We start from the raw sequence: 27063 nt of genomic DNA, 5'->3' as shown, positions 1-27063 counted from the left end.
AATTACGGTTGGGTTTTAGTTGGTAGTGAAAAATCTGGGCATAACGATAGATTCAAAGATGAACTCCTTACGGTAGACTTAGAGTCCTGCACTTGGTTGGATTTATTTGCCAACAGCGCAATCTTGTCTACTTTCATTTAAGGTTCTAAGGGGAGGAGTGCAGTCTTAAATAAGCAACTCTACCGCAAGCACCTAGCGGGCATTCACCAATGGAGAGTTTCCAGAGTAGTTTTCCCTTACAGTATAGTGTTTTAAAGCCAGGAATATTGATGACAGAAAGAGCTATTCCGATGTTTGAGGAGGACAAGGGAGCGCTTGTTTGAGAAGAAAGAGCTCGCACTGTTGACATTTGGCAAAAATTTTAGGATAGTGGATAGAGGGGTAGATGGACCACATAATTCATTAGAAAGGTTTCAGTGGAAGTATTTGAATCAGCTACTCAATGGTTGTGAGTATTTTCGGCCTTATTTTTACGAGCTCGGGAAATACGGATCACCTAATTGCTTGCTAAACATTCTTCTATGCCATTTGTGTACAGCATAGTTTTCAGTTGCTCGCATTCTATATGCGCTTTCTGTCAAAATTCTAACGCTTCCGAACAGACGTGTTTCTCTATATACACTATATGATATTTTGTTCCTGAGATGCTTTTAAATTCGGAACAGAATCTTGCATTAGGATCTTATTTGCAACTGGTTTCGAAGATCTAATAGTGAATGCTGCTATTTTGATATGGCTATGTTATCTGACAGGAAGCTACTGGTTAAGATAGGCCTGATTATCGCAAAATAACCAAAAGGCCGACTGAGGCAGCGATAGTTTGATACGTTAAATGGTGAATCGGGAGTCTGACAATTCCACCCAGGCCAACCCTATGGCCGAGAAAATAGCGAATTCCATTAAGAGGAGCTGATCTAATAGGCCACGGGACAACGCTGTAGAAAAAAAAATTCATCTCTGCTCGGCATGATGGAGATGCGTGCTCTCCAGGATATGAAATGAATTAAATTTTTCCTTTAATTCTTGAGGCCCCGAAATGCTTTTAGACAATCCATCCTATAATGATTCTCGCTTGTTCTCTTTTAGACGAGCTTGAGCCTGACTTAAGTTCAAGGTTATGTACACATTTTCATTTGGTTCCTTCATCTATGTGATCCTGAATGTATAAGCAGTGGCAACAAGCGGATCAACGCTTCTGATCACTTTAGAAGTTGAACAATAAATCGACTCAGGATATGTAACGTTGTAATATCTAATAACTTCGTATTGATTTAATATGGCGAAGAGGATTTGGCCCTCCTTTAACAAAACCTGATCGCGAAAGTTTTAGGCCAGTCGTACGTAAATACGTACATGATTACGCCGGTTTGCTTATGGCTTATAAAGGACCATCACGCCAAACTTGGAATACTCTACAATTCGCATTGCTAAAATTGTGAGAGGAGGGAGAGACTCTTAGGCATTTCCTTTGCAATTGACTAGTTCTAGCTAGACCGAGGCTGGGGACTCTAGGAAAACAATCCTTTTAAGATTTCGAAGAGATCTCTGGTTGTAGGGAGGGACAGCTGCTTACCTTCACTTCTCTCACTTCTCTCAGTAGTCACGGTCTTAGGAGTGAGTGGAATAAAAACCACACACCACAGATCTACTTGGGCTCCTCGAAGCGGTCACTGCCATCCATACCCCATGCCATTCCCCTCCACTTCACTAATGGGATTGGAAAATGGAAACTCTGGTGTTGCTTTCATTATTCAGTTAAGTAATTAAGATAAAAAAGACCACTCATGTTATGCAAAAAATAATAAAGCTTTTTATTTTATTCAGTTAAAAGGTAAAAAATACATTTAAATTATAACTGAAAATGCATAAGTACATAAAAGTAGAAAATATCGCACAAATTTCTTTAATATTTGTATAAATAGAATTTACCGGAAGCAGACGACTGAATACTACGGATGTTAATATAACACATGAGGTCATGATGTTAGTGAAGGGCGAATTTAAGGACTATCTGGTTTCCTAAATCTATTATTGCATTACTGGGCGATCAAAGCAGAATAAATACATTCAATTTATAATTAAAAAAATATTTAAATTCAATACAAATACACTCTAAGAAATAGTAATAAATTAAGTTTGTCACTATCAGTAATGGAATAGTAGCTTCCCCTGTAATAGCAGCCACATTTGTTTCTACATTGTTGGGGAAGGAGTCATAGGTAATGCCAAATCAAAACATATTGTCAAATTCGAAATTTGATTGCTTGCTACTAGCAATGGCATTAGTCATATCTACTTCCTCAACAATGTCGCCCTCACTATTCAGGTCAATATCTTCATCATCTGTTTCACACAGAGGAATATTTGCACCGCATTTTTCGGTATCGATGGGTTTCTTTTCTACTTCACAACGACTGTCTGGCAAGACTATTTCGTTTTGATCCAAACATATAATGGAACGTCTTTTGACTGGATCCGGTGCACCTTTCTTTTTACATGTGACTGGACAAAGTTGCCAAGGTCCTATCCACCAATGAGCTGGACAAGGATCCAAGTTACATTCACGGACTATTTGTTTGGGCCGCTCGTTTTCGGCGTTGGACCAACATTCATCTTCGTCGGAGGATACTGTTAGGGAAGATTACAAAAAATTAAATTAAAATATTAAATTTTGTATCATAATTTTTGTGTAGTTTTAGAAAAAAAAATTCTAGCAAGAATGTCATAATTTGGATGATTCGCGGCCATATTTGAAATTTAACATCTGTCAGTTGTCATCGTAAAGGTTTGTGATTTTATCATGCATATGTTCATGATGGCAAAATTTTTGGAAATTGTGCAAATACAGGGTACGGCAGCATAACTTCCTTTTTTCAAAACTCAATAAAAACTATTGTATGCATCGGAAAATATTTATTTATTTTATATAATGTAGGTACATGTCTAAAGTTTTTATTTACATTGTTTTGAAGATCAAATCTGTTAGGTGACGTCCCCCATTCTCCATACATTGCGTAAACCGATTTCTGGCGTTTGTCATGACTCTTGTTACCATAGCAGGTGTTATGTTGGCAATTTCTTCTTGGATGTTGGTCTTCAAATCTTGTAGGCTTCTTGGACGGTTCACATAAACACGGGATTTCAAAAAACCCCATAGAAAAAAATCACAAGGGGACAGATCGGGAGAGCGTGCCGGCCATTCCAAATCGCCTCTAATTGAGATAAGGCGCTCTGGAAAGTGTTCCCTCAAAACAGCCATCGATGCTCTTGAAGTGTGTGTTGTTGCACCGTCTTGTTGGAACCAAGTGTCCCCCAAATCCAAATTTTCTAGCCGTGGGAAAAAAAATTCTGTAGCATGTTTACATACCGGTCCGAATTCACTGTCACTGTAATCTCATTTTCCTCAAAAAACCAGGGACCAATAATTCCAGCTGAGGAAATTGCACACCACACTCTGACTTTGGGTCAATGCAAAGGCTTTTGATGCAATTCTCGAGGGTTGGTGTCAGCCCAGTAGCGCATGTTTTGTTTGTTACACAAATGAAAATGGGCTTCATCGCTAAAAAAAACAATAGCACCCTCGGGAACGACATCAAGAAGAAGCTCACACGCGTTCATCCGAGAATTGAAGTCACGTTGTGAAAGTTCCTGCACTATCGCCATGTTATAGGGATGAAAATGAAGATCATCACGAAGAATTCTTCTCACAGAACGATCGGATAGTCCAAGGGCAGATGCGTGTTTGCGCGCAGAACGCCGTGGCGATCGCAACATTGACGCTCTCACTGCTTCAATGTTCTCAGGTGATCTAACGGGCCGAGGGACTCCAGTTCTTCCTTTTGTCACACTTGCAGTTTGTCTGAATGTAGTGACCCATGTAGCAATTGATTTACGGTCTGGGACGGGAGCCAACGGGGCTAAATTAAAGCGACTCCGAAATGCACGCTGTGTTGCAATAACCGAATATCCGCTTGAAAAGTAAACCTCAACGGCAAAGGCACGCTCCTCACTATTCTAACGCATGATGGCGACTGAACCGTGTCGGGACAAAACTGTACAGTATCCCCTCTTGAACGAGACCACTAGCGCTCCGCGATGACATCAACTAACTGAGTGGCGCGCATTTTAAAAAAGGAAGTTATGCTGCCGCACCCTGTATTTTATCAAAATCCGTCAAGTTTCGAAGTCACCTTAAAAGCTTTTCATCGATCTTGATTGAAACGCTATAAAAAAACTCCAGAACGCTAAATTTATCTGAAATCGGTATCAGTTCTTCTCGTCTATGAAATTCATGAAGATTTAGAAAATTCGAACAAAAGTACGGAAATTCAAATAAACTTACATTTTCCATTATTGAAGCATAATGGCATGCGATACTGAACTCCTCCCCCGCAGGTTGCTGAGCAAGCAGTCCAATCACCCAACTTCCATTCGTACGTTCTCACAGAAGTCGAATTTTTTGCTGGAGGAATAAACTCATAGCGAATACCGTTATTCTGGGCAGAACCTCGTACAATCACCTTAAAAAAATCACCCTGATAACATCAATAAAAACAAATCAATTGGTCCTTGCTTACGAATATTGAAATTGTATGCATAATTGGTCCTGGAATCTTAATCAACTCTTGGTTTTCCTCCTTGTCGTATAGGCTTTCGGCGTCAGCTATGATAAATTCTCCCGGCATAGAAATCAGTCTTTAAAAAGGACCAGACATTCTTTTATTGTTTCTATCAATAATTGGGATAAGATACCTTTCTCCATTTAAGTAAAATTCGCTTGTATTAGTTTTCCCAATGCTGAGAAAATTCTCTGAATTTGTCATTTCCTCAATGAGTATGTGACGAGCTCCTTTGGGAATAGTTGCGATCTCAACATATCCATCAATTATGTCGAAATCGGTTTTGTATTCTTCCTGAAAATGCACAGGCTCAAAGGAAAGTTGAGGATTATATTCTAGACATACCTTTATAATCTCGCAATTTTCATCGTTTCCTTCACAAATACCGCAGCGATCTTCCTCTTTTTTTGAGTCCACAATCCAATCGCAGCCTACCTTCTACAAAAAATCTTGGTTTAACTTCAGGAATTCCCAGGAATCGTCATTGGTAATAGTTACCCTGCATATTCCATCGATACACATATTTTTGGTGCCAATTTTACAAGGAGTGCCATCTGCAACTATATCCGCCCAGTTGGCAATCACCTGGTCTTCTTCGTCCGTGCAGTATAGTTTGCAGGGATTATCTAAAAATTGGGTAAGGAGGAGTAAATCTCTGTTTTAAGTTTGGAGGATGCGACTTGTTACATCTATCGAAATATGGGAGCCACTTATATTTCTGTCCATCATAGGTTTCATTGTTGAAGTGACTGCATTGTTCGGCGCGGAAGCTTGGTTCACCGTCAGGACATGGCTCTGTATTGCAAACAACGTATCTGGGACAGATAGAAAAAGAGATGAAGCTTGTTTTAGGGTGAATATTTTTGGTATTTGGTTCTATTCGTGGCTTTTGAGATATGGGGGGGCAAAATGACAATTTTGATAATTCTCACCTTTTCCTTTCACCTATACAAAACGTACCTCCGTTGGCGGGAGATGGATTGTTGCACTCCCGTAATTGCATCGAAATTCCTCCACCACATGATCGTGAACAAGTACTCCAGTCACTCCAATTACCCCAGCCACCATTAACAGGGGTTTTTTCTTCGATAGGCACACATTTTCCGTTTTGGCACCACTAGAAATAAAGGAAAATGTTGAAATTGAAATAGGAAAATTTTAAATGAAATTAAATTGAGTATTATAATGATGAAACTGCGCCTAGTTTGTCCCCAGCCATAGTTGAGAAAGGAGGAGGGAGGATATAGCTGTAGCCTGAATGGCTGAGTAATACCCTAGGCATCTCAGTTGAGTAGCGTGTCACGGACTACGTAGCCAGACCTGCAACAAAGTTAAGTGAACTCTGACACATTTCCACTGGATAGGCTTTTGCGATGGGTCGTAAAAACTATTCCATGCCAAGAAATCTGAAACATTTGCCTCGGATTGGACGGATAAACGACGACGACCAACCAAACGTCTAATGGGCTATTCTTTCGGATCCTGGAATGTACGCTCCCTGAACAAACCAGGCTCCGTCAAGGTACTCCTTCAACAGGTAAAAATTTACAAATTGAGCATGATTGCAGTCCAGGAAACAAATTGGATTGGTAGCGAAATAATTCATATGAGTTCGCACATAATTTTCAAAAGTGGCAAACCATCGGGACACAAGGAGTCTGGAGTTGCATTTATAGTGAGTAAACAACTAAAGCCGCACGTCACCGACGTGAAACCTAATAACGAAAGGTTGCGTACGATTCGTATGAGGACTCGTTTTTTCAACGTCCAGCTCATCAACATGCACGCCCCAACTGAAATCAAGGAACATCACGCCCAACAAATAATGCCAAAATCGGAAACCAAAGCTGGCATCGAGGAACCACTGGAGGACACAGCCTTCATGTGGAATGAAATCATAACGATTAACGAGTAATTGACTTCGCCAGCAGTAGAAATCCTGTCGTAAGTTCCGCATGCTTCCCGCACCGGCGCATTCACAAACACACCTAAAAATCACCAGACGGATATACCGTTAACCAAAAATTGACCACGTCCTCATTGGTACAAGATGGGTGTCCAGTGTATTGGATATACGATCTTATCGAGGAGCAAATTGAGATTCAGAATATCACTTGATGAAGGCAACATATGGGTCCAAAATCTCCTCAGTGCACCAATCGAGAATCAGCGCTACCAAAAACTTCGCCGCTGATAAACTCCTCAGCGATGCAACGGCGCAGGTATGTTACCTATGTTACACGACATCATTAACGCAGATGAAAACGTGTTCTGGGGAGAATTAAAGGTACCATCAAAGAAGTCGCAGACAAGGTCGTGGGATACACATCCCGGCGAACGCGAATTGACTCGTTTGATTATGAATGTAGAATATCACTCGACGCAAAGGACGAAGCCTACAGACAATATATGCAACGTGCAACCAGAGCCAAAAAAGATATGTATGATGAACAACGGCGAATTTCGAATATAATAATTGGACGTATGAAGCGATAATATTTTGACGAGTAGTTGCTGAACATTAATAAAAACCTGGCTAATAGACGCACCAGACAAATATATAGACTAGTGAATACAATTAAGAACGGTTACCAATCCAGGGCTAGCCTCTGCAAGGACAGAGATGGAAACATCATCAGCGATGCCGACAGTATCGAGAAACTGGCCATCCTATTTCGAAAAGGTTCTGAGACCGATATCTGGTGCATAGAAGTAGCCCAAATCGGTGGTGGCATTGGTGATCCTGGCCCCACTACACATCCTCTGACACGTGGTGCGGTCACTGAAATCAAACAAAGTTTCTGCCGCGGATGAGATTCCAGCTGAGCTGTTAAAATCCGGTGAAGCGGGTCTACTAAATGAGATACACCAACTATTTCTCCGAATCTGGGAAGACAAGGAAATCCCAGACGACTGACGGAGGAGCATCATCTGTCCAGTCCACAAAAATGGAGATAGATTAAGTTGTGAAAGCTACAGAAGCATTTCAGTGGTGTATCCGTCCTACAAAAAATACTGACGGAAATTCTGGAGTAGAGAATAAGACCATACCCCGAATGACTCATTGGCGAGCACCAAGGCGGTTTCAGGCCGGGACGCTCCGCATCTGACTAGCATTTACCGTTGAACTAATCCTGCAAACTTGTTGGAAATATAACGTTAACGTGTACCAATTCTTTGTGGACTTTAAGCAAGCATAAGACAGTATAGATCGTGGAGTACTGTACAACATAATGCTGCAGTTTGGTATACTAGCTAAACTAGTACGAGTGACAAAGATGACTATGACCAACTCCATCTCACGGGTTAGATTCCAGAATAGGTTGACTGATCCTTTTGAAACACGTACTGGTCAGAAGCAAGGTAATGGACTGGCGCCGACACTTTTCAACCTAGCACTCGAATACGCTATCCGAGCACTGGATGTCAACACAAGTGGGACGCTACTCATTAAGACGACACAATTGTTAGCGTACGCAGATGACATCAACATTATGTCCCGAAAACTGACCGACGCAAAAGAACTTCTGCATACTCTTGACACTGCTGTGAAAGAAGTTGGACTAGGCATCAATGAGGGCAAAACGAAGATAATGATGCAATCAAGAAGTAGGACGCCAGCTCATTCGAGCATCAATTTAGGGGACCTCAACATCAAATTTGTAGATAGTTATATATATCTGGATAGTAATCTGTCGAAGGACACCAATGAGACTGACGAAATGAAGCGATGGATACAGCTAGTGAAAAAGACTTTTTTTCGGTCTTTCCCAGAATGAAATTGAAGCATGTGCAGAGAAACACGAAGCTCCGTGCTATGGATTCAAAACCTGGACCCTAACTCACGCCTCCGCAAATTTGCTGAACACATTCAAATTTTCGGAGCAGTTCGCGACCGTGATGGATGGTACACCCGGCACAATCACCAGTTGTATGAACTGTACGATGAGCTAGAAGTTTCGAAATTCGTTAAACTGCAACGCCTTCAGTGGGTAGGGCATGTCCAACGAATGAGCGACGATCATATGCCTAAAAAGATTATGGACGACGTGTCGACGGAGCGAGTTTACGAGGATGAACGAGAGGACGTTGGGAGAGCATAATATATACGGACGTCGAGCAAATACTGGGCTTCCAAGGTTGGAGGACGCGGTCACGTAACCGAGATAATTTGAGGACAACGATGCAGGCAGCCAGGCCCGACATCGGGCTGTAGCGCCACGATGATGATGATTATAATTATATTGTTCTGGGTGAGTTGAGATATCATCTTCCACCATCTCATTGTCAGCAAACAAATGGCACTAGAATTGAAAAGTATTTACGGTGAGGCTCCTTTGTATGTGATCCCGCAAGTGAATTCAAGTTATCAGCAATGTTTTGCTTTGGACAAATTTCTTGGGATCTCAAAATCCTTGCGTTATTAAGCTTGAAAAAGAATTTTTATTGAGTTTCGGTACTCAGTTAGTTCCCCTGGAGCTGAAGTTCGAATGATTACTTACAGGCATCCGGGCGCGTATTGAATTCTCACCAACTGAAAGCGACCTATGTCATTTTGATGGGTCTGACGATTTGCCTCTGCCCTGGTAAGAAACCGTAAAGTCGTCATCGCCTGACATTTTTTTAAAGTTTGGATGCTAAGCCCTAAACGAGGGGTCTGTGGTCCAAAAAAGAGGGAGTAAGTTGCTCTCCATTTGGTCAGGTCCGGCATTAAGTTGATGCGGACTTAGGATCCCGTAATTCACCATCGTTGTAGTGCTCACTAATGTATGTCAAATCTACTATATCCTCTAGTCTTTTTTCCAAAAAGTGTTTAGGTTTCCACGAGTACCATTCGACCCCGAGAGCCGTAGATGTGGATTCCGTCAACTTTTGACGCAAAGTCAAGACCTTAATAATGGGAAAGGATTAGAATCCCTGGAGGGGCACCTATCTGAGAAACCGGATATCTATGACATCCGATACGTCGATAGATCAAAACCAAAAGATGGGAATAGGAGCAGGAATGTATGATGGCAATGGCAAGGGGACCCCTAGGTCAACATACCACTATATTTCGGGAGATCTGTATGCCAATTTTATTCTTCATAAGAGAGAATCTGTGTAAGGTCATTGATGACAATGAAAAAGTTGACGCATATGAAAGAAAAGATCATTTACGCATAGAGTCAGCAAATTCGTAGCTATAAAAATTATAAAGGAATGAAAAATAAATCGATCGGCTCATCAATAGGAAACAGAGGTTGGCTACTGACGTAACAAACTAATTACACAGGATAGACCACTAGTTAAAACTAGCAAACTATATGAACTCAATAAGTTGTAGATGGGGACCCTCCTACCATACAGAGCTGCCTTGAACTTGTCTGATGATGGCATACTACCTGATAAACCAGTCGAATATCTTATTATCTTCGTTTCCATTACTGCAAGATGACTTTCATTGTCTTTTATAATCGGTCAATACTCAGAGCGATAGAGGGCGATAGGGCGTATGACTCTGCGGTAAATTTTAGATTTATAATGTTCGCTGATATGTCGATCATCAAGGACACCAGTTGTAGAACGTCACTGCATCCCGGTTGAGCTAATGAGCAAAGCAACTTTATAAAGCAGTTCTCCATTGACTGATGACATTGACCCGATCATTTTGAATCGCTCAGTTTCTGGCAGGTCACCACCACTGACAGTGGTAGTGCCTGTTTCATGGACATCGGTCGTCAAAAATTTTGTTTTATACAGATTCCATCTGTTGCATTTAATGTGGAGGTCCAGGGGGAGGAGATGCAGGAGTACATTGAGTAGTACCTGCACACGCGGTTCTTTGAACCCTATTAAGCTTCATCCTATTGTATTTTTTGCTCAAAGCCTGCTCCCATACAATAGAGCAGACGCACTACAGCGGTGTATATCCATCCTCGGCCGGAAACCCCATTTCTTTGCAAAGATTCTCTTGCAGGCCTTCTTAACCCTCAGCTCTATGTTCAATCTCCAATTTAGCTTTGGATCCACGATTTCACCCAGATACTTTACATTAGAAGAGAGAACCAATCTTTGTTCATTAAACCGTGGTAGGTGGAATTCAGGTATCCTTGTCTTAGTGGTGAATAGCATTAGTTCCTTTTCAGTTGGGTTTATGCCGAGTCCGTATCTCGTGGCCCACAGGCACACCTTTCGGAATGCTCCTTCCATGATGTCGCTCATAATGGACGGAAACATCCCTGATACTAATATCATAAAGTCGTTGGTATACACTACCATCTTCACCGCGCTGCTGTCCAATGTTCGTTAAATTTTGTCCATTACTATGAACCAGAGCACCGGAGAGATAGCGCCACCCTGGGGGTGCCTCTGTTGACAGATCTGTTCAACTGGTTGCCTCCCATATCTGACTCGATTATCCTGGTATTTAGCATGGATATAATCCAATGTGTAAGACTGGTCAAGGCTTCCTTGATGGCGTTTTTACTAACCCGTTGGTACTATCCAAGAAGGCAGCAGGCAGGGTATACTGCTTGTACTGCAGTGATGGATCAACCATGCCAATTACCTCGTTGAGGGCGGTTTCAGTGGATTTTCCATTGAGGTAGGCATGTTGGGACTTAGAGAAAGGCGTCCTCTCCACAATCGTCTTTAAGTGGATGTCCAGGACGATCTAGGGTCTTCAGCACGAAAGAGGTGAGGCTGATTGGTCGAAAGTCCTTTGCGGACTCATGACTGGGCTTGTCCGCTTTCGGTATGAAAACGATTCGTGCGGGTCTCCAAGATTGTGGTACGTATCCTAAAGAGATGCAGCTCCGGTCCATCTCAACAAGCTACGGTACAACCCCTTCCTGCTGCTTCTGTAGCATGACTGGCATTCCATCTGAACCTGGTGATTTATATGTGGAGAAGCTGTTTATAGCCCAGCCGATCTTATCCTTGGTAATTACCGATTTGATAGTCTCGGACATCTGGGGTGGCTGCAAAGCCTTCAAAAAAGGTTCTGACACACAGTCCTCGCTAGCGGGAAAGTGCGGTTGAACCAGCAGCTCCAATATTTTACTAGAAGAATGGGCTCTTATGTTCCTTAATGAGCCTGGCCGATTCACTGGTGCTTTCGATGTTCTGACAATAGTCCAACCAAGACACCCTCTTGGCACCATTTGTAATGATATTGATTTGTCCAACAGGCGCAACAGTATATTGGTCCATTTCTACGGAAGTTTCAAAAACTTGGTCTACTTTCCCAAGCCGACACAAAACACCCTTAACCGCTCCAAGTATCCGCAATAAAAGCTGAATTCGGTTCATTTCAAGCTATTTGGATCTAGGGCGGCATTACCATCTTTTAACTACTATTCATGAAGTCTTACCTTGTGTTTTCCACAATTTGTACCAGGTGCTGTGGGCCGCATATTCGTAACACACTCATCGTTCACTTGACACCATAGTTGCGAACAGATTTCATGCTGAGATGAGCAAACTGTGACCTCTTCCTCCGTCAAATTGAATTGAAGTTGACATTGGCGTTCTGCTTTGTACAAGGCTCCTGGTGGCAAGTCGGCATATTCAAATGGCACATGTTGGGTAGGAGCATTATCGAGGCAACGTCCGAGCCCTTGACTGGAAAACAAAGATTCGGTTTTAAATATTTTAGTATCTTAGAAGTCAATGTCGTTACTGAATGAAAATTTGCTAAAATTGTAGATAATTCTTCTTCTTAAGATTCGCGTCTCGAACATGTAAGTCGTATTCTGAGTATTAAGACATTTTATCTACAAATCCCGTATCTGCCTTAAGAGTACGTCCCTCGAAGGAGAGTGACTAGCATAATTTAATCATTATCTGATCGCTACTGATATATACCGAAGGGAAGTGCTTGAAGTGGATTTATCGTAATCGCAACCGATCAATTGATTAGTTAATTGCACGTAAACATATCAAATTCAATTATCTGCGACAATCTACTGCTAACGTGATAGACACCGTTCTTTGATTACCTTCACTAGCTCTAATGAAAATTAATGACTCACTCAAGGAAATGCGTAATATATTTCCGGCTGCAGTTGGACCAGGCAACCTGTACCGTGTCAGCTCCGAAAGTTGGGGTCATGATGTGCACAATTGGTCCTTCGCGTCCATGGCATCCGATTTTCGCTGTGTCGTGGTACATTCCGAAGCTGGAAAGATAAAACCATTCATTTCATAGTCGCATAAACGTTGTCATAGCTAAATAGATAATTTGCCTATTGATTTCAGCGACTAATTTGCATCACAGATACCCAGTCAGGTATTCCAGGCATCGGCCATGCATTTTCCCCAGGCATAAATCATTTTCTGCCAGCTAAGCCGTGCAGCAGCGCTCATACGCGCATATCCAGCCAATCTATCTACGTATCTAGTCGTTTATCTATCTAACTGGCAATTGCGCCAATTTGCCGATAGTCTGTTTTGCTGATAAATCAATTGGTTGGCTGTCGAGGCCTGTTGCATTGCAGTACATAAATTAACCAAATAAATTATTCATCGTCGTCATCGTCGTGAGTGCGATTTACAATGAATGATTTAACAAATCAATCAAGTGTTCGCCGAGTGGTTGAGTAAAATGCTTAGCGCAGTCCTGGAGCAGCGCCCAGGCCAGACATAAGCCAACTATTCATTGATCTTTGCATCGGAAGGGACGGGATAGGGTTTTCCTCGTAGACGACCAACTTTCCGGACCAATCATACACGTTATGTTGGTTGGTGGCGTGGAGATTGTTGCATTGTGGACTCGCTAGAAGTCAGTTACGTGATCTTGTCTTGACTGTGTCAATTCTTTATTATTTATGGCATCGGAATGGCTTGAGGACATGCCGAGACGTATTATCGACATATTTTAAATTGTTGTGGATATTAGCCAGGGGAATATTAATGCAATGTATGCAGATTTATTGATTTCTGCTGGGTTCCATCGAGAACCACTCTATTCAGAGAATTGTCGCGGAGGAAAGGCGCTGGGGTGGGAGCCATAAAGGAGGGTGGATTTCAGGAGCAGTAGGTGTTATAAATGGGACGAGGGCTCCTTTCAACCATTACGGTCAAGTGTGGTTTATACTTGCCCTAAGATTTTCCGGAGGGTGGAAAAATGTGAAAAAAGTAGGAGAGAAGGAAGGGGAGACTTTCACATTGATCATATATCTATGACAATACTTGTTAGTTACACGTGCTTCACTTTAAAGCCAATCCTTCATCTTTTGAAGATTAGCGCCCAATGTGGGGTTGGAAACTTCTTATATTGCATTCCTAAATAGAGTGTAGTTTCCTTGAGCTAATCGTTGCCTTGCTGGATGGATGACTGCTCACGGTTTCACCCTTCCGCTGGAAAGAAACCGAAGTAGTCATCCTGACCAGAAGGAGAATCCCGACCCTGCGACCCCCATATCGATCGGCGAGTTGACTATAGACTCAAAACCAGCGATTAAATGGTTTGATGCTCGACTCGAAGATGAGCTTCTTCGAGCAAATGAAAGCAGCAGCGGACAGGGCTGCAGCTGGAGTCGCGGCGTTGAGTCGGCTAATGGAGAATGTCGGGGGCCCTATATCAACTAGGAGACGTCTCCTCATGGGAGCAACGCAGTCGGTTCTTCTCTATGGTGGGGAGGTATGGGCTGATGCCCTTGACAAGGAGATGTATCGTAAACGTCTCGCGCAAGTGCAGAGGCGGGTAGCTTTGCGAGTGGCATCTGCTTATGCCACCATCTCCGAACCGGTTATGATTGTGATTGTGGGAGTAATCCCCGTTGCCCTCCTTGCCAGGAGCGCAAAGCTATCTACCGCCGTAAGGGCGAAAACTTAAGAGGGGTGGTAGCCCGTGAAGAACGTCAACGCACCCTTAGTGAGTGGCAACTTTCTTGGCAAAATGAGCCAAGGGGCAAGTGGACTGCGCGGCTCATCAACAAATTAGACCCATGGTTGAACAGAACGCACGGTGGGATTGATTACTTCCTTACCCAACTTCTAAGTGGGTATGGAGGTTTTCAGTCATACGTGTGTTCTGTTGCAAGAGGTGGCACGGCCTCCGCCAGCAGCTTTATGCAGACGCAGGGGAGCTCTCTCCAGACAACATTGTCAGAGAGATGCTGAAGAGCGCTGGCAGCTGGAATCGTATTGCGCATTATGTTCGGGCTCTTCTTATTACGAAGAAGATTGAATTCGACCGGCGGAGGGATCGGACGGTAAGGGGTTCCCTGAATTAACAACAACTCCCTTCCTGCCCTCCCCTCCTGTTGGTGAAAGGAATTCCCTGTCTTGAAGGCTCCCAAAGCCGGGAGGGCTACCCGAAGTAATGTGTCAAACGGTTCCAGGCTAGTTCTCTGATGACAGGGAGGTGTTTAGTTGGTAGTCCACCAACGTGCTATTGCGGGAATCCAACACTCTGTGCGTAAACCCTACTCCCAAAAGAAAAAAAAATCGTTGCTTTGCTATTGGCTTCGGAATTTCTATCCTTCCTCACTGAGGAATCTATCTTCTCCCTAAATGGAGCATGGTACAGTAGCCTGCAGGCAAAAAACCAATAACTTGCTTGACCAACGTCTACAAATCCATAATGTCGTCTAGAAATACTTTCAGGTTGAAGTCCTATATTACCAAAGGCCACCGGGTTCATTTCTCGTTAACATTCAATTGTGCCAATCTCTTGCTATTCAGCTCAATTGCCTCTACTTTCTTTGTATTTAGCCAATATTTATACAACTCACGTGTATTTCCGGTGCTTCTCGTTGAGAAAGTGACACCTTGCTCCGAGGAAAGGAATGGAACCTTTCTACTCCCAGAAGCCGTACTTTTAATCAACAACCATGATACTGTAGCCCTGTAGATACAACTGGAGACATCACTGTCCAGGTATTGCAAGTAAGAGAGATTAAGAATGCGCAGGTAGACAGAGCAGCTTCCAAAGGGAAAGTTCTTCTCAAAGGAGACTATTTTGCGAGGTAACATTGAACGATGTCTCTGTTGAATACTGTTATGGAAGGTTTGAGAAGAAACGTAGGATTGAACGATTGTCGACGTGAAAACGGTGGAAATGTTTCTTCTTCTTTTTCTTCACTGGACGAAATCGCAGGTTGTCTATCTTTGCAAATTGGGTGCTAACCCCAGACAAAGGGATCGGTGGACCGCAAACAGTAGAAGAGAACTCTTTCTAACTGGTTCGGTCCGCCATCAAATGCTGAATTCAGAACTCCTTCAATCCCTGAACAAAACTTAGGGTAGGGCAGAGGCTTTCCACCAAAAAAACAGGTAAAAGAACTTGAGAAATTATTTACAAAATAGCCGTGCACAGAAGTAGAGGGAGCATACCCTATGGGAGTTGAAAAAGGTGTAAATAGTTTATGGCAATTAGCGTAGTCGTGAGGAAACTGAGAAGGCCATAGAAGCCTACATAAAGTTTTGTGAAGTAAATTTGGTGATGCGGTGACTGACATGGGAGTGGCTCGTTGTACTCGAATGTGGATGTTTCACAGTGATATGTGCTATGTTTAGACAACCACAGTAGGTTAAACTTTGCCATAAAAATTCTTAATGGTCATCGTGAAAACATAGAGCAGTCTAGACGTCGATTGAGAAGGGGGCCTGGAGCAGATGAGTCGAGACAAAAGCACAAAGTATAAAATAAGCTGCTTAAACAAAGTATATAGTAACTCGTGTTCTTACTCTTCTTCGGGTTTTGCTACTATTCATTCTCGAGGAAGAGTGTTAGTATTCTATTATTTTAAAGTGGGTACATACAGATTTGCAGACGCGGGGGTTAAATCAGCCTCGTTGAGTAGCATGGTGAATGTTACGCTAGACTAAACCCGTTTTGTTGCCGCACCGGAGGCCAAGTTTATCACGTTCCTTATCCATTCGCCATAACATGTAACTGTCATTTCGACGTCCTCCCTGTTCCTCCCGTTCTCCGTTTTCATATTTAGCTGAACATACTTATGGGACCCAACGGTAAGCTTGGAAGTCAAAGGGTAGTATAGGTCAAAGGACGAAACGTGGATTAATACCCACGATAGAGCATAAGACCTGGGAAACCCCTGCTGAACCAACACCAACAGCTCTACTACCACGGAGAAGGATAAAGGCGAGCCTCCCGCACCTAAAAACCTGCTGCTATCGGCTTTGAAAATATAAACGAACGGCTATGCGCGCTGCGTTTGCGAGGCAAATTTAGAAATATAAGCCTCATTAACGTTCACAGAGGAGATTGCAGAGACGGAGAAGGATACCTTCTACGAGGCAGTTGAGCGGATCCTCGAAGCCTGTTCTAAGTATGATATTAAAATCATGCTTGGGGATTTTAACAGCCAAGTAGGGAGCGGAACGGACTGCTTATTATTCAATTAGCAGTGCCACACGAAATGGTTGTTGGAAGTATCTGGTTTGCGTGGAGGGCGGTGCACAATAAACGTGGGCCTTTCCAGACGGGACAACTTTCAACCAAATTGACCACGTGTTGATCGAACGCCGCCACCTCTCAGCCTTGATGAATGTCAGAAAAATATAGGAGGGGGGGCCCATATAGACTCCGATCGCTGTCTCGTTGCTATGGTGCTCCGAGCTCGAATAACAACACCACCCAGAATCCCCTCTGACAATCAGGTGGGAGTTAACACTGAAGCCATCCACAATACAGCCCTCCGCAACACCTATAAGAGGGAAATAGATGCTACAATAACCGCAGTCAACAGAGATTCTGGAGATGAAGCATTAAAAAATGATCGTCAGAATCACCTGAAGAACGTTATCATAAATACAGCCACAAATATACTTGGCCCTAGCCGCGAACGGAACAATGCCGCACACCGAGTAATGTTGCATTCTCAAAGAACGACGGCACGTGCAGAGACTTATCACGAACTCCGTCGAGCGAAGAAGCGACTTCACAGACGGAAAAGGAAGCCTGAGAGAACCAACAAGTCTGTGAACTAGAAAAGTACAGGGAGCAACCGCACCAGGCGCGCAAGTTTTACTAAAAAGTCAGCAGGATGAAGCCTTTCACATCTCGATGTACACCCTGCCGAGACAACAAGGGAAATCTGATTTCGACAGAATGGGGATATTGGAGCAATGGGTTGAGCACTTTGATGAACTTCTGAACAAGCACAACATCGGTGAGTTGGAGGTCTCGCCAACTGAAGACGACGGGCAAATACTGCCACCATCAAGTATAGAAGAAGCAGTCCGTGCAATTCATCGGCTTAAAAACCATAAGTCGCCAGGAGCCGATGTGAACAGAGGCACGCCTCAGGGTGGTGCCTTCTCTCCGGTGCTCTGATTAATAGAGGCGGACGAAATTGTGAATATTGTTCAGTAGCTGGTTGAAGGTGCTGGCGTATGTCGACCACTTGATGATATTAGTGTGAGGGATGTTGCCCTCAATTATGAGTGACATCGTGGAAGGAGCATTTCGAAGGGTGTGGCTGCGGGCCGCAAGATGCAGACTCAGCATGAACCCAACCAAAACGGAACTAATGCTATTCAGCACCAAAACAAGGATACTTGAATTCTACCTACTGCGGCTGAATGAAAAAAGATTGGCTCTTTCCTCCAATGTAGAGTATCTGGGTCTAATCCGGGATTCGCAGCTAAATTGGAGACTGAACGTGGAACTTGCGGGTTAATTAGTCTTCTGTGCTTGGAAGAGAACTTTTGCAATGAAATGGGGTCCCTAGCCGGGGTGGTTCTCGGGATGTACACTGCTGTGGTGCGTCTCATCCTAAGGAATGGCCCTATGGTATGGTGGCAGGCCATGTGCAAAAAGTCCAATAGCCTTCAAAGAACTGCCCGCGCATGTAGTACTGGGGCTCTGCAGTGCTGCCCGACAAATGCTCTCAATGAATTCCTGCATTTCCTTCCGCTAGATTTTATAATTAAATACATTGTAATGTGCAGTACCGTCAGACCACGTGAGTCGGGATGCTGGACAGTGAAGCCCCAGTAACGTACTAGATGAAGTACCTCGGGAAATTTGGGCATTCCCCACGGACTATGCCACACGCAAACTGAATTTCACGAGAAACTTTGCTGTGGGCTTTTTACACAGGGTAGAGTGGAAGACCGCGTTTCAAAGCTATGACAGAGTAGTCTTCACCGGCGGATCAAAGATGGTTTGTGGAGCGGGAGTTTTTTCGAATACATCCAGTGTATCCGAGTCGTATGGTTTCCCAGGTTTCGCTAACATATTTCAAGTGGAAATAATGGCGATGCTGGAAGCCTGTCGATGGCTGGGGCATGACCTGGCATTGTACTCAGCGAAGACATCCTCCGGGCTGGTGGGGCAGTGCAAAAACATGTTAAATAGTCCGGGCCGCACGCTTACCCTCTTCTGAGTTCCCGGTCATAGGGATATAGAGGCGAAAGTTCACCACCTGTGCCAGTCAAGGAAGATTTGGCCCGCTCATAACAAAACCTGATCACGAGCTCGGCTACGGAGAAGACGGGAGAGCCTCAGGCACTTCCTGTGCGAATATACAGCACTAGCTAGAGTCAGGCTACGGTCACTTAATAAACCACTCCTTGGGGACCTTACGGAGATTTCTAGCTGCAGGGTGAGAGCTGACTTCTGAACCGGCTGGACTCTGCCTCGTTGCTCTCATGACAGTAGTCACGGTCTTAGGAGTTAGTGGCATCAAAACACTGCTAATTGGGCTCTTCAGAGCGGCCGCTGATACTTACCTACCTATCCAGTCTTTTTTCGAGAGTTGTCATGGAGTGAGATATATTATGGGAGTCAATCGCTAGTTTTTCGAACATAGAAAAGTAATTTTTCCTCTTAAGTTGACGAGCTTATCTTTTGCCGTGTAGGAACATTTGATCTTTGTCATTTCGGTACTGAATCTGCTATCTTAATTAACTCCCTTTCTATTATACATTCAAAACACAAAAAGAAATGTCCTTGCTTATATATCTATACACTATATTATACTTACTTGTGTCCTAATTCGTGAGCAATCGTATGTGATAACATTATTCCATTATCCTCGTTAACACTGCAGGATTTCCTGGGCTTACACATTCCACCGACGTTAGCAAGTCCTAAGGTCCTGGCGAAGAAATAAATCTGAATTTTTGTACATTTGCTGTTGAAATGCTGTCGAGGTAAAGTAATTTGGAATCCTTTCGAATTCCAACATTCAAGTGTGCAGATCGGGATAACAATTAACTATTTCAAAACATACAAGCAGTCATTTCCGCAAATATTCCTCCTAGTCACCAATATGCCGACATCGTGGTGTTGTGGATCATTCTCGCTATCGCGGTTCAGTTTATGCTGCCAACTGTCCAAGTCCCAGTTCGTCAAAATGGATCCCGAATATGAATATGAAAATGAAATATTGAAATTTTAAATTAGCGAAAGTCTGCATACCAACTCAACTGATTTTCATAACATTTGCAACAGGATCAAGAGGTCATATTATATGCATATCTTACGAGCAAAACATTTGTAAATTTCGTTGGGCGTTCTCTGTTAAATTGAGATCAGGGTGCGCCTCCTCATCCTCGATTAGAATAATCCTAACGATAACGATTTGGATGGAATTACCAATACTGGGATCTTTATACAGGGAGGATACCATATTCATAATTGTCAGCATATATTGTTCGGCGTCATCGTGAAATGCAACCATGGAACTATCAACGACTATCAATGCTTCAACATGGCGTGGGCTGCTAATTGAACGTTTTGTGCGTCGACGGTGCTGTTGACGCGAATTTGCAGACGCACCACCATCTTTATGGTGATTCATGTGATTGTTATGGGTCTGAGCGTTTTGATGTCGTCGAATTTTCCGACCACGCTGAATAAATACCTGAATAAATGAGGGGAAATTATAGGCGGTGATATGTCCCGGTCCCTGAGGGCAATTCATTCTGCGAAGAGAAATGAACATGAGGAAATGGAATCAACTCACTTTGCCTTGGGGCTGCCATTCAATTTTCGTTTCGGTGCGACGCCGGGGCTCCTTAGTGCCGCAATTACTTATGTGCTGTTGCCTCTTTTTGTGGCGACCTTTGCGTTTTTTCTGCAATAAATATATAGGAATCTTTAAATTGTAGGGTCTCCTTATATTCTAAAAGATATCGCAATTGAAATAATGCAAAACTTGCGACGATATTGGTGTGCGAGACTTACTTTGGTTTGAACGGCAGATCTGTGAAATACTACGTGTGGATGGCCATCCCCTTCTGAGTATTCATGGTGCTTAGAAGGCTCAACAAAGTAGTCTCCATTGTGTGTTCGGAGATGAGCTGCCTGGAAGGACAATAAATATTGTATCGGTGATTTTTATTTTTGAAAAAAAAAAGCAGATCATTCGGAAAAAAATCGAATGGAGTAACACAAATTCAATCTTTTAAAAGTTTTAGTTTTAGGTTTAACAGCTAGCGTTGAGCTTTAGAAAACGCAGTCCACCTGATTAATTTATTGACGCAGATGAGTGCACTCAATAAAACGAAGCGAAGCCTCTCGTCTACCAAGCGCTAAAAGCTACCCTCTGTACGAGCTGACCTTCCTATTGACAAATCGTTAGGATCTAGACCGGGGAGTCGAAAAACCTTTCCTCCAATCGAGGGTGTTACGCAAACTATGCCCATTGGACAGTTTGCAGTCGAGGGTAACTCACCAAATTCGACCAGACACCTGGTCGATTCAGTGAGTAAGCTCGATTTTGTTAAGGGGGGCTATGACACCTCCTAATCCCCATACTCGTGGGAACTAAATGAGTACTACAGTGAAAAAATCAAATAAGAAACAAGCGAGACCCCATACAGCAGACAAACTGGCTCATCAGGTGGAAGTGCATCTCCGCAACACTACGAGCCAGGTGACTATACCCAAGCAGGGAGAGGTTGGCAAGTCAAGCAATGAGTCAAAGTCAACGTTGGAGGAGGGGAACGCTCCCAAGAAACACTAATCCGAGTCCAAGAGAGTGGAAATCCCGGGGAAATAAGGAGTAAAGATAGGAGCCGGGAGCTAGCTTTGTTGATGCGGTAGAGAGCATTCGACTGGCTCTACTGCCAAAACTATTTCCGGAGCAAATATTCGCTGAGAAGCAGGAAATAATTGAGGAATGCGATAACGAGCTCGTCTTCGCCGGCACCCGTTCTCGACCAAGTCTTATACTGGTAAACTGCAGGATGGAAGACCGGGCGGACTGGCTTAGGACTATAGTCCCTAAATTGCATAGATGGAAGGGAACAGAAATGTTGACTTGTGGTGCGGATGATGTACTACGGGCGCACACGGTTTACCTTCCCAAAGTTGCGACAGAAGGCTTCTATGCCTCTTCATCACTCAAAACATGGATCTTCACTCATGGTTATGGTGAGTGTTTAGAAGCAAGAAGAAGGACAAAGAGAAACTTCTCACGATCAGGGTAGCTGAACGATCCTTGGAGGCAATTAAACGTTATAGCTGCCTTATCAATTACAGATTCAGTAGCATATCTGCATACGTGTTCAGGGAGAAATGAAGGAAGGATACTTCGGAGGATACATCGGGTGGCAAGTCTACCGAGGTCCAAGAACGAATCGCAGAGGTCATAGAGGCTGGACAGAGCAAGGAAGTGGACCTGCTGCCCACAGAAGTGGTGAAATTGGACGACCTAGAGCTGCATATTTTAGGGCTCAAGCCGGACAGTGAAACACAAAGAAGTGCTATGTTGGAGGAGGAGGATGATATTCCCATATTGGAGGAGAACTCCAACCACAAATGGAGCTAATGGCCAGCACTAAAGAAGCCCCGCCCAGCCCAATTACAAGTGCAAATTCCAAGGATAATACTAAGATGGTGCTGGGTTAAGAAATCTAGGTATACCGCAAGCAGATTTACGGTTGGAAACGAGAAAGCTTGCAGGTAATTGGGGATACCTCTTGTGAAAAATTGAAAGCATGAATCAATCTCCAAAGGAACTTAAAATATATATGTATTTCAGATTATCCTATAGGAGACCTGGCGGTTGTCCAAGTCTCATTGGAAGCCGGGGGAAGAACTCGAGATGCAATCGTGGCAGATAAAATAATAAGACATCATAGGACAAAGGTCACCTGACTGACAATATGCTTCAGTTACAGGTGGGCGGTGACATCGGGAGCGAAATAGGGCTGAAATAGTTATGAAAGGGCCTCAACAGAATCACCGTTGGCACATATGAGGCCAGCTCTCTGTTAAGAGAGAAAAGTCATTAAGCGACGTATCAATGTAAAATAGGAAATTAGTCAGAGTGAAAGGTGCGAAAGCTTCTCAACCTCACGAAACAAACCGGGGATTGGTTGAGGTACAAAAGAGTACGGGCTGCGTATAGCAACGCGATTAGGGAAACAAAACCAAACAGCGACAGGGAATTCTCTGCAGAGATAGAACAAACAACTGAAGCATCCAGAATATACGAAACTATAGCCAAAGACAGGGTAATATATTCTGTCAGTCTAAAGAAGGAGAATGGAACAATTATCGATAATGAAAAGGACAAGGTACTTTTATTTTCCAGAACTCATTTCCGGGTGTTTTATCGCACCGCGGAAAAGAGGAGCATTCTGCCTGATATCCCAATAATGGACAGAAGGGGGAAAGCGATGAATGGGAAACTAGCGAAAAATATATGGTGGGAAGCTAGTGTAAGGTGGGCCGTGGGATCCTTTAAACCACTGAAATCACCCGGAGTAAATGGCGTTTTCCCAGTGCTACTTCAAAGGGAACTCATTATAGTATCCCTCCTCACAGTGGTAAGGGGAAACATAGCATTGGGGTCTATACCGAGGGCATAGAGGCAGGCAAGAGTTGCCTCTATTCCCAAAGCAGGTAAAAAGGATTTTCTCCATAATTCTTTCAGACTAATCTGTCTGACATCGTTCGTATTTAAAACAGTGGAGGAAGTCGAGGAAAACTATATCAGAAGAAGTTCTAATTCGCAGTCTCCTACATTCATGTCAACTGGGCAGGGAGTACTAGCGAGGCGGAGATCCAAATTCTTTTTAGACAGTATCCTGAATGGCTTATACCAATGGATAACATGAGATCGAGGTTTGATTTTGATAAGAAGTTTGAAGCGCGTAGCTACAAACCTCTGTCGTAGGCACCTCATTAACCCAATGATCACTTAAAATTCTGTTAACGGAAGCAATGATGTCATTGGTTGTCGAAATCAGTCAGTTTTTGGATCTTGGTCCTAGTGGCTGCTGGGAGAATCATATTCTGCAAGGCGAAATTATGTCGAAGCCTTATTATCAATTAGTACAACATCCCCAATGATGAAGCTTCTTCTGACTACTGGGGTCATGCAGTGTTTTACAGGTGGGGTATTCGAGTTGCTCCGATGACTCTACACTAAGTCAAACGAAAATTCATGAAAAATTTGTTGCCTGGTTGGAAGGGCAACTCGATTATTTTTCGCTATCGCTCAATAGTGGTTCGCAACGTGCCATTCCGGAAAACAAGTAATGAATGCGTCATAGAGTCAATGTCTGAGTCCTGTGGGATTTCGTTCCAAATCGCCGAAACGGTAGTAGGGGCGGGAGATAAATTTCTTGATTTATTTCGTGCAAAACATATAAAGCATAGGTCGTCCATTACTGATAGGTAGGTAGGTACTGTCATCTTGTCTCTGGGGTCCCATTAAAACAATTTTGCGCAAATTTTATTACCATGAGTAAGACCAAACTAGTCAGCTCTGCAGTAGGAGTTGGGAAGGAATTTAGAGGAGAGCTGCTGCAATACAGATAATGTCACTGCAATTCATCCGATAACCATCTTAGGCGCGGATTTCCTGTGCCACTATGGTTTACTAGTGGATATCCATAATAGGTCCCTCATTGACCCCACAACTTCCCTCAGGTAATCAGGAAAAAACTCATTCTGCTCACCCACCATTCTTTCCATTGTTTTTGAAGAAGTTGCCCGCGCACGCTGTTGGTCTTTGCCACTTCACATGGTCTCTAAACCCAATGCCGAATGGAGACCTTATGGCAACTACAAACTTCTGAATGCTCAGACCTTTCCAGATCGCTGTCCATGATTTTGCACACTTTATCGCAAACTGGCGTATATTCTCGACCTTGGACTTAGTGGAAGTATACCATCAAATTCCTGTAGGTCGCGAAGACGTTAAGAAAACCGCAATATGCACACTTTTTAAGTTCACTAGGATGACTTTTGGACTGTGCAACGCGGCGCACACCTTTCAAAGATCCATCCACTCTGTGCTACGAAACCTTAACTTCTGTTTTGTATATTTGGGTGATATTCTGGTCGCGTCTTCCTCGGTGTCCGAGCATATAGAACACATCGAGTGCATTTTCAACTTCTCCTTGAGGCTAGTCTAGTACTCAACGTTGAAAAGTGCAAATTGTTGCAATCACAGGTGGGATTCCTAGGCCACCTGATTATCCTTGAAGGCACCCTATCAAACCTAGTCAAGGTGTAAGCGATTTTAAGCTTCTCGCTTGCAAAAACTGTTAAGGATCTGAGAAGGTACTCGGCCATGTTGAATTTCTATTGTCGTTTCTTGCCCAAGGTCATCCACAATCAATCGATCCTTGACGCCTTCTTGTCTGGACAGAAAACCAAAGATACTCGTCTGATGGCGTGGTTCCTAGAGTCTGTCCAGGCATTTGATGCCACCAAGCAATAGCTGGTTATGTTACAATTCCGACGATCTCTTAGTAAGATGCACCCCTAGCTGTATTCCCCGATGCCTCAGACATTGCCGTAGGTGCTGCTATTCACCAAAAAGTGAATCAAATCTGGCAGCGGTTGAGCTTCTTTTCCAAACAGCTCGATCCCGCTTATCGGAACTACAAGACCTATGATTGCGAGTTATTTGGACATTAATTGTTAGGCCAGACAGTGCATCGCATGCCAGAAGTGCAAAAAAAAAAACAAAGCATGTGAGGAAAGAGGTAGGAGTGTCCTCTCGGCCCTCCAAGCGTTTCCACACAATCCACCGCGACATGATTGGCCCTTGAGAGGTATTGTCTCAGAATCATCGATAGTTTCACGAGATGGCCTGACGCAATACCTCAGAAAGAGATCACTGCACAATCTTGTGCAGAGGCCTTCTGTGGAGAATGTGTGCCGGAAATTATAACCACCGACCAGGGAATGCAGTTTGAGTCCTCCCTTTTCTCAAAGTTGGGCAAACTCCTCGGCTTTAAACGCCACCGGGCAACAACTTACCACCTGCAGTCCAACGAAAATGCTTGAAAGGTGGCACAGGACGCTGGAGGCCGCAGTAATCGCCCAAGGCGACCCTTCTTGGTCACAGGTCCTGCCACACGATCTTCGTCGCCTTCGAACAGCCAATCACGAAGAATTCTTTGCCAGTCCGCGGAACTGGTACGCGCGGAGAATCTGAGACTCCCCAGCGGCCCTGTTCTTGACATCAGGTCGGGACTCAGTTATACCGGTTTGTTGTGCCTTCTTAAGGAGGCAATGCCAAAACTGAAGCCGTCACCACCCGCCAAACAGGCGAAAACCGTGACTGACGTACCCAGGGATCTCGAATTCTGTGCGTACGTCCTAATTAGGACGCCGTTACAGTCACTTTATGAAAGCCCTTTCGCACTCCTTGAGCAAGGTCGACATTATTATAGCCTCATCGTCAGAGGCACGACCAAACGGGTCTCCTCGGTTTGGCTAAAGCCCTTTGTCGCGCAAGAAAACGTAAAGCTTATCAATCAGATTGGCCACATTGCAATCGATTCGCAGTTGATGACCCACAAGAGTTACTCTCAGTATTCGCCTGTAGTTCAGAAGAGAAAGGGCTACCTCATTGCAGATACCCTAAACAGATTTAGCAATCGATCAAGGAATATCTGTAAGCTTCGGAACAAGATTAAATGTGCACTTATTTCTAGCAAGACACACAGAAATAAAAATGATTTCGGATTCGTGTGTTGTGGGTCGAATGAATTTGAACGTTCTGGTAAGCCTTTTAATGATCTCAACAAGGACATCAGGAATGTTCATTTCATCCACAGGACGTGGATAAAATGCTTATCGACGTAATTTGTGTTCTCAGATTGTGCGTCCTACCAAAAATTAAACATCTCGACAATGCAATTCATTATTTTGCGATTTATGAAAGAAAATCCGGGGCTGGACTGGAATTTATACGGAAAATAGAGGCCCCCTTGTTATTGATTTAAATATCTGAACACTCCCGGGCCGAGGTAATCATCCTTTTTCTCTTTCTCTCGTCAAATCTGCCTTAAAAGCTAATCCAAGACGAGTGGTAGTTTTTCAGTTTGAGACACCTTCCAGGAACCACCAACGAGCAGAATTTGTGGTAATTATTCACTTGTTTAGTTACAATCGGACTAGCAGTATCAGTGCGATCTATTAATTGCACACTGACAAATACTATTCTAGATAAATTTGATTCCAAAAACCCAGTCCATCAATCTTTTCCCCAGATATCGCGTACAACATCAC

The 27063-nt window shown here is 43.5% G+C and overlaps 1 protein-coding gene across 10 annotated transcripts in view; it reads right to left on the bottom strand.

Annotated features, from left to right (window-relative positions):
- Positions 1-1798: 1798 nt before the first annotated feature.
- Positions 1799-27063, bottom strand: part of LOC119654898 (A disintegrin and metalloproteinase with thrombospondin motifs 7) — a 142728-nt gene continuing 117463 nt past the window's right edge. For 9 of the 10 annotated variants that reach the window (XM_038060518.1, XM_038060527.1, XM_038060519.1 and 6 more), the window contains 14 exons: positions 20767-20886; positions 20546-20656; positions 20064-20443; positions 19811-19909; positions 19562-19675; positions 12635-12781; positions 11975-12224; positions 5552-5736; positions 5307-5434; positions 5118-5245; positions 4753-5057; positions 4578-4695; positions 4343-4520; positions 1799-2628 (listed from right to left, as the gene is read on the bottom strand). In XM_038060518.1, the coding sequence (XP_037916446.1) occupies positions 2231-2628; positions 4343-4520; positions 4578-4695; positions 4753-5057; positions 5118-5245; positions 5307-5434; positions 5552-5736; positions 11975-12224; positions 12635-12781; positions 19562-19675; positions 19811-19909; positions 20064-20443; positions 20546-20656; positions 20767-20886 (2661 nt within the window). In that variant the 3' untranslated portion in view covers positions 1799-2230. The remainder of the gene's footprint in view (positions 2629-4342; positions 4521-4577; positions 4696-4752; positions 5058-5117; positions 5246-5306; positions 5435-5551; positions 5737-11974; positions 12225-12634; positions 12782-19561; positions 19676-19810; positions 19910-20063; positions 20444-20545; positions 20657-20766; positions 20887-27063) is intronic. The other variant, XM_038060526.1, reaches the window with a different exon arrangement.

The sequence above is a fragment of the Hermetia illucens genome, chromosome 4 (assembly GCF_905115235.1).
Source record: "Hermetia illucens chromosome 4, iHerIll2.2.curated.20191125, whole genome shotgun sequence".
Lineage (NCBI taxonomy): Eukaryota > Metazoa > Arthropoda > Insecta > Diptera > Stratiomyidae > Hermetia > Hermetia illucens.
This window is presented reverse-complemented; position numbering and strand designations above follow the sequence as displayed.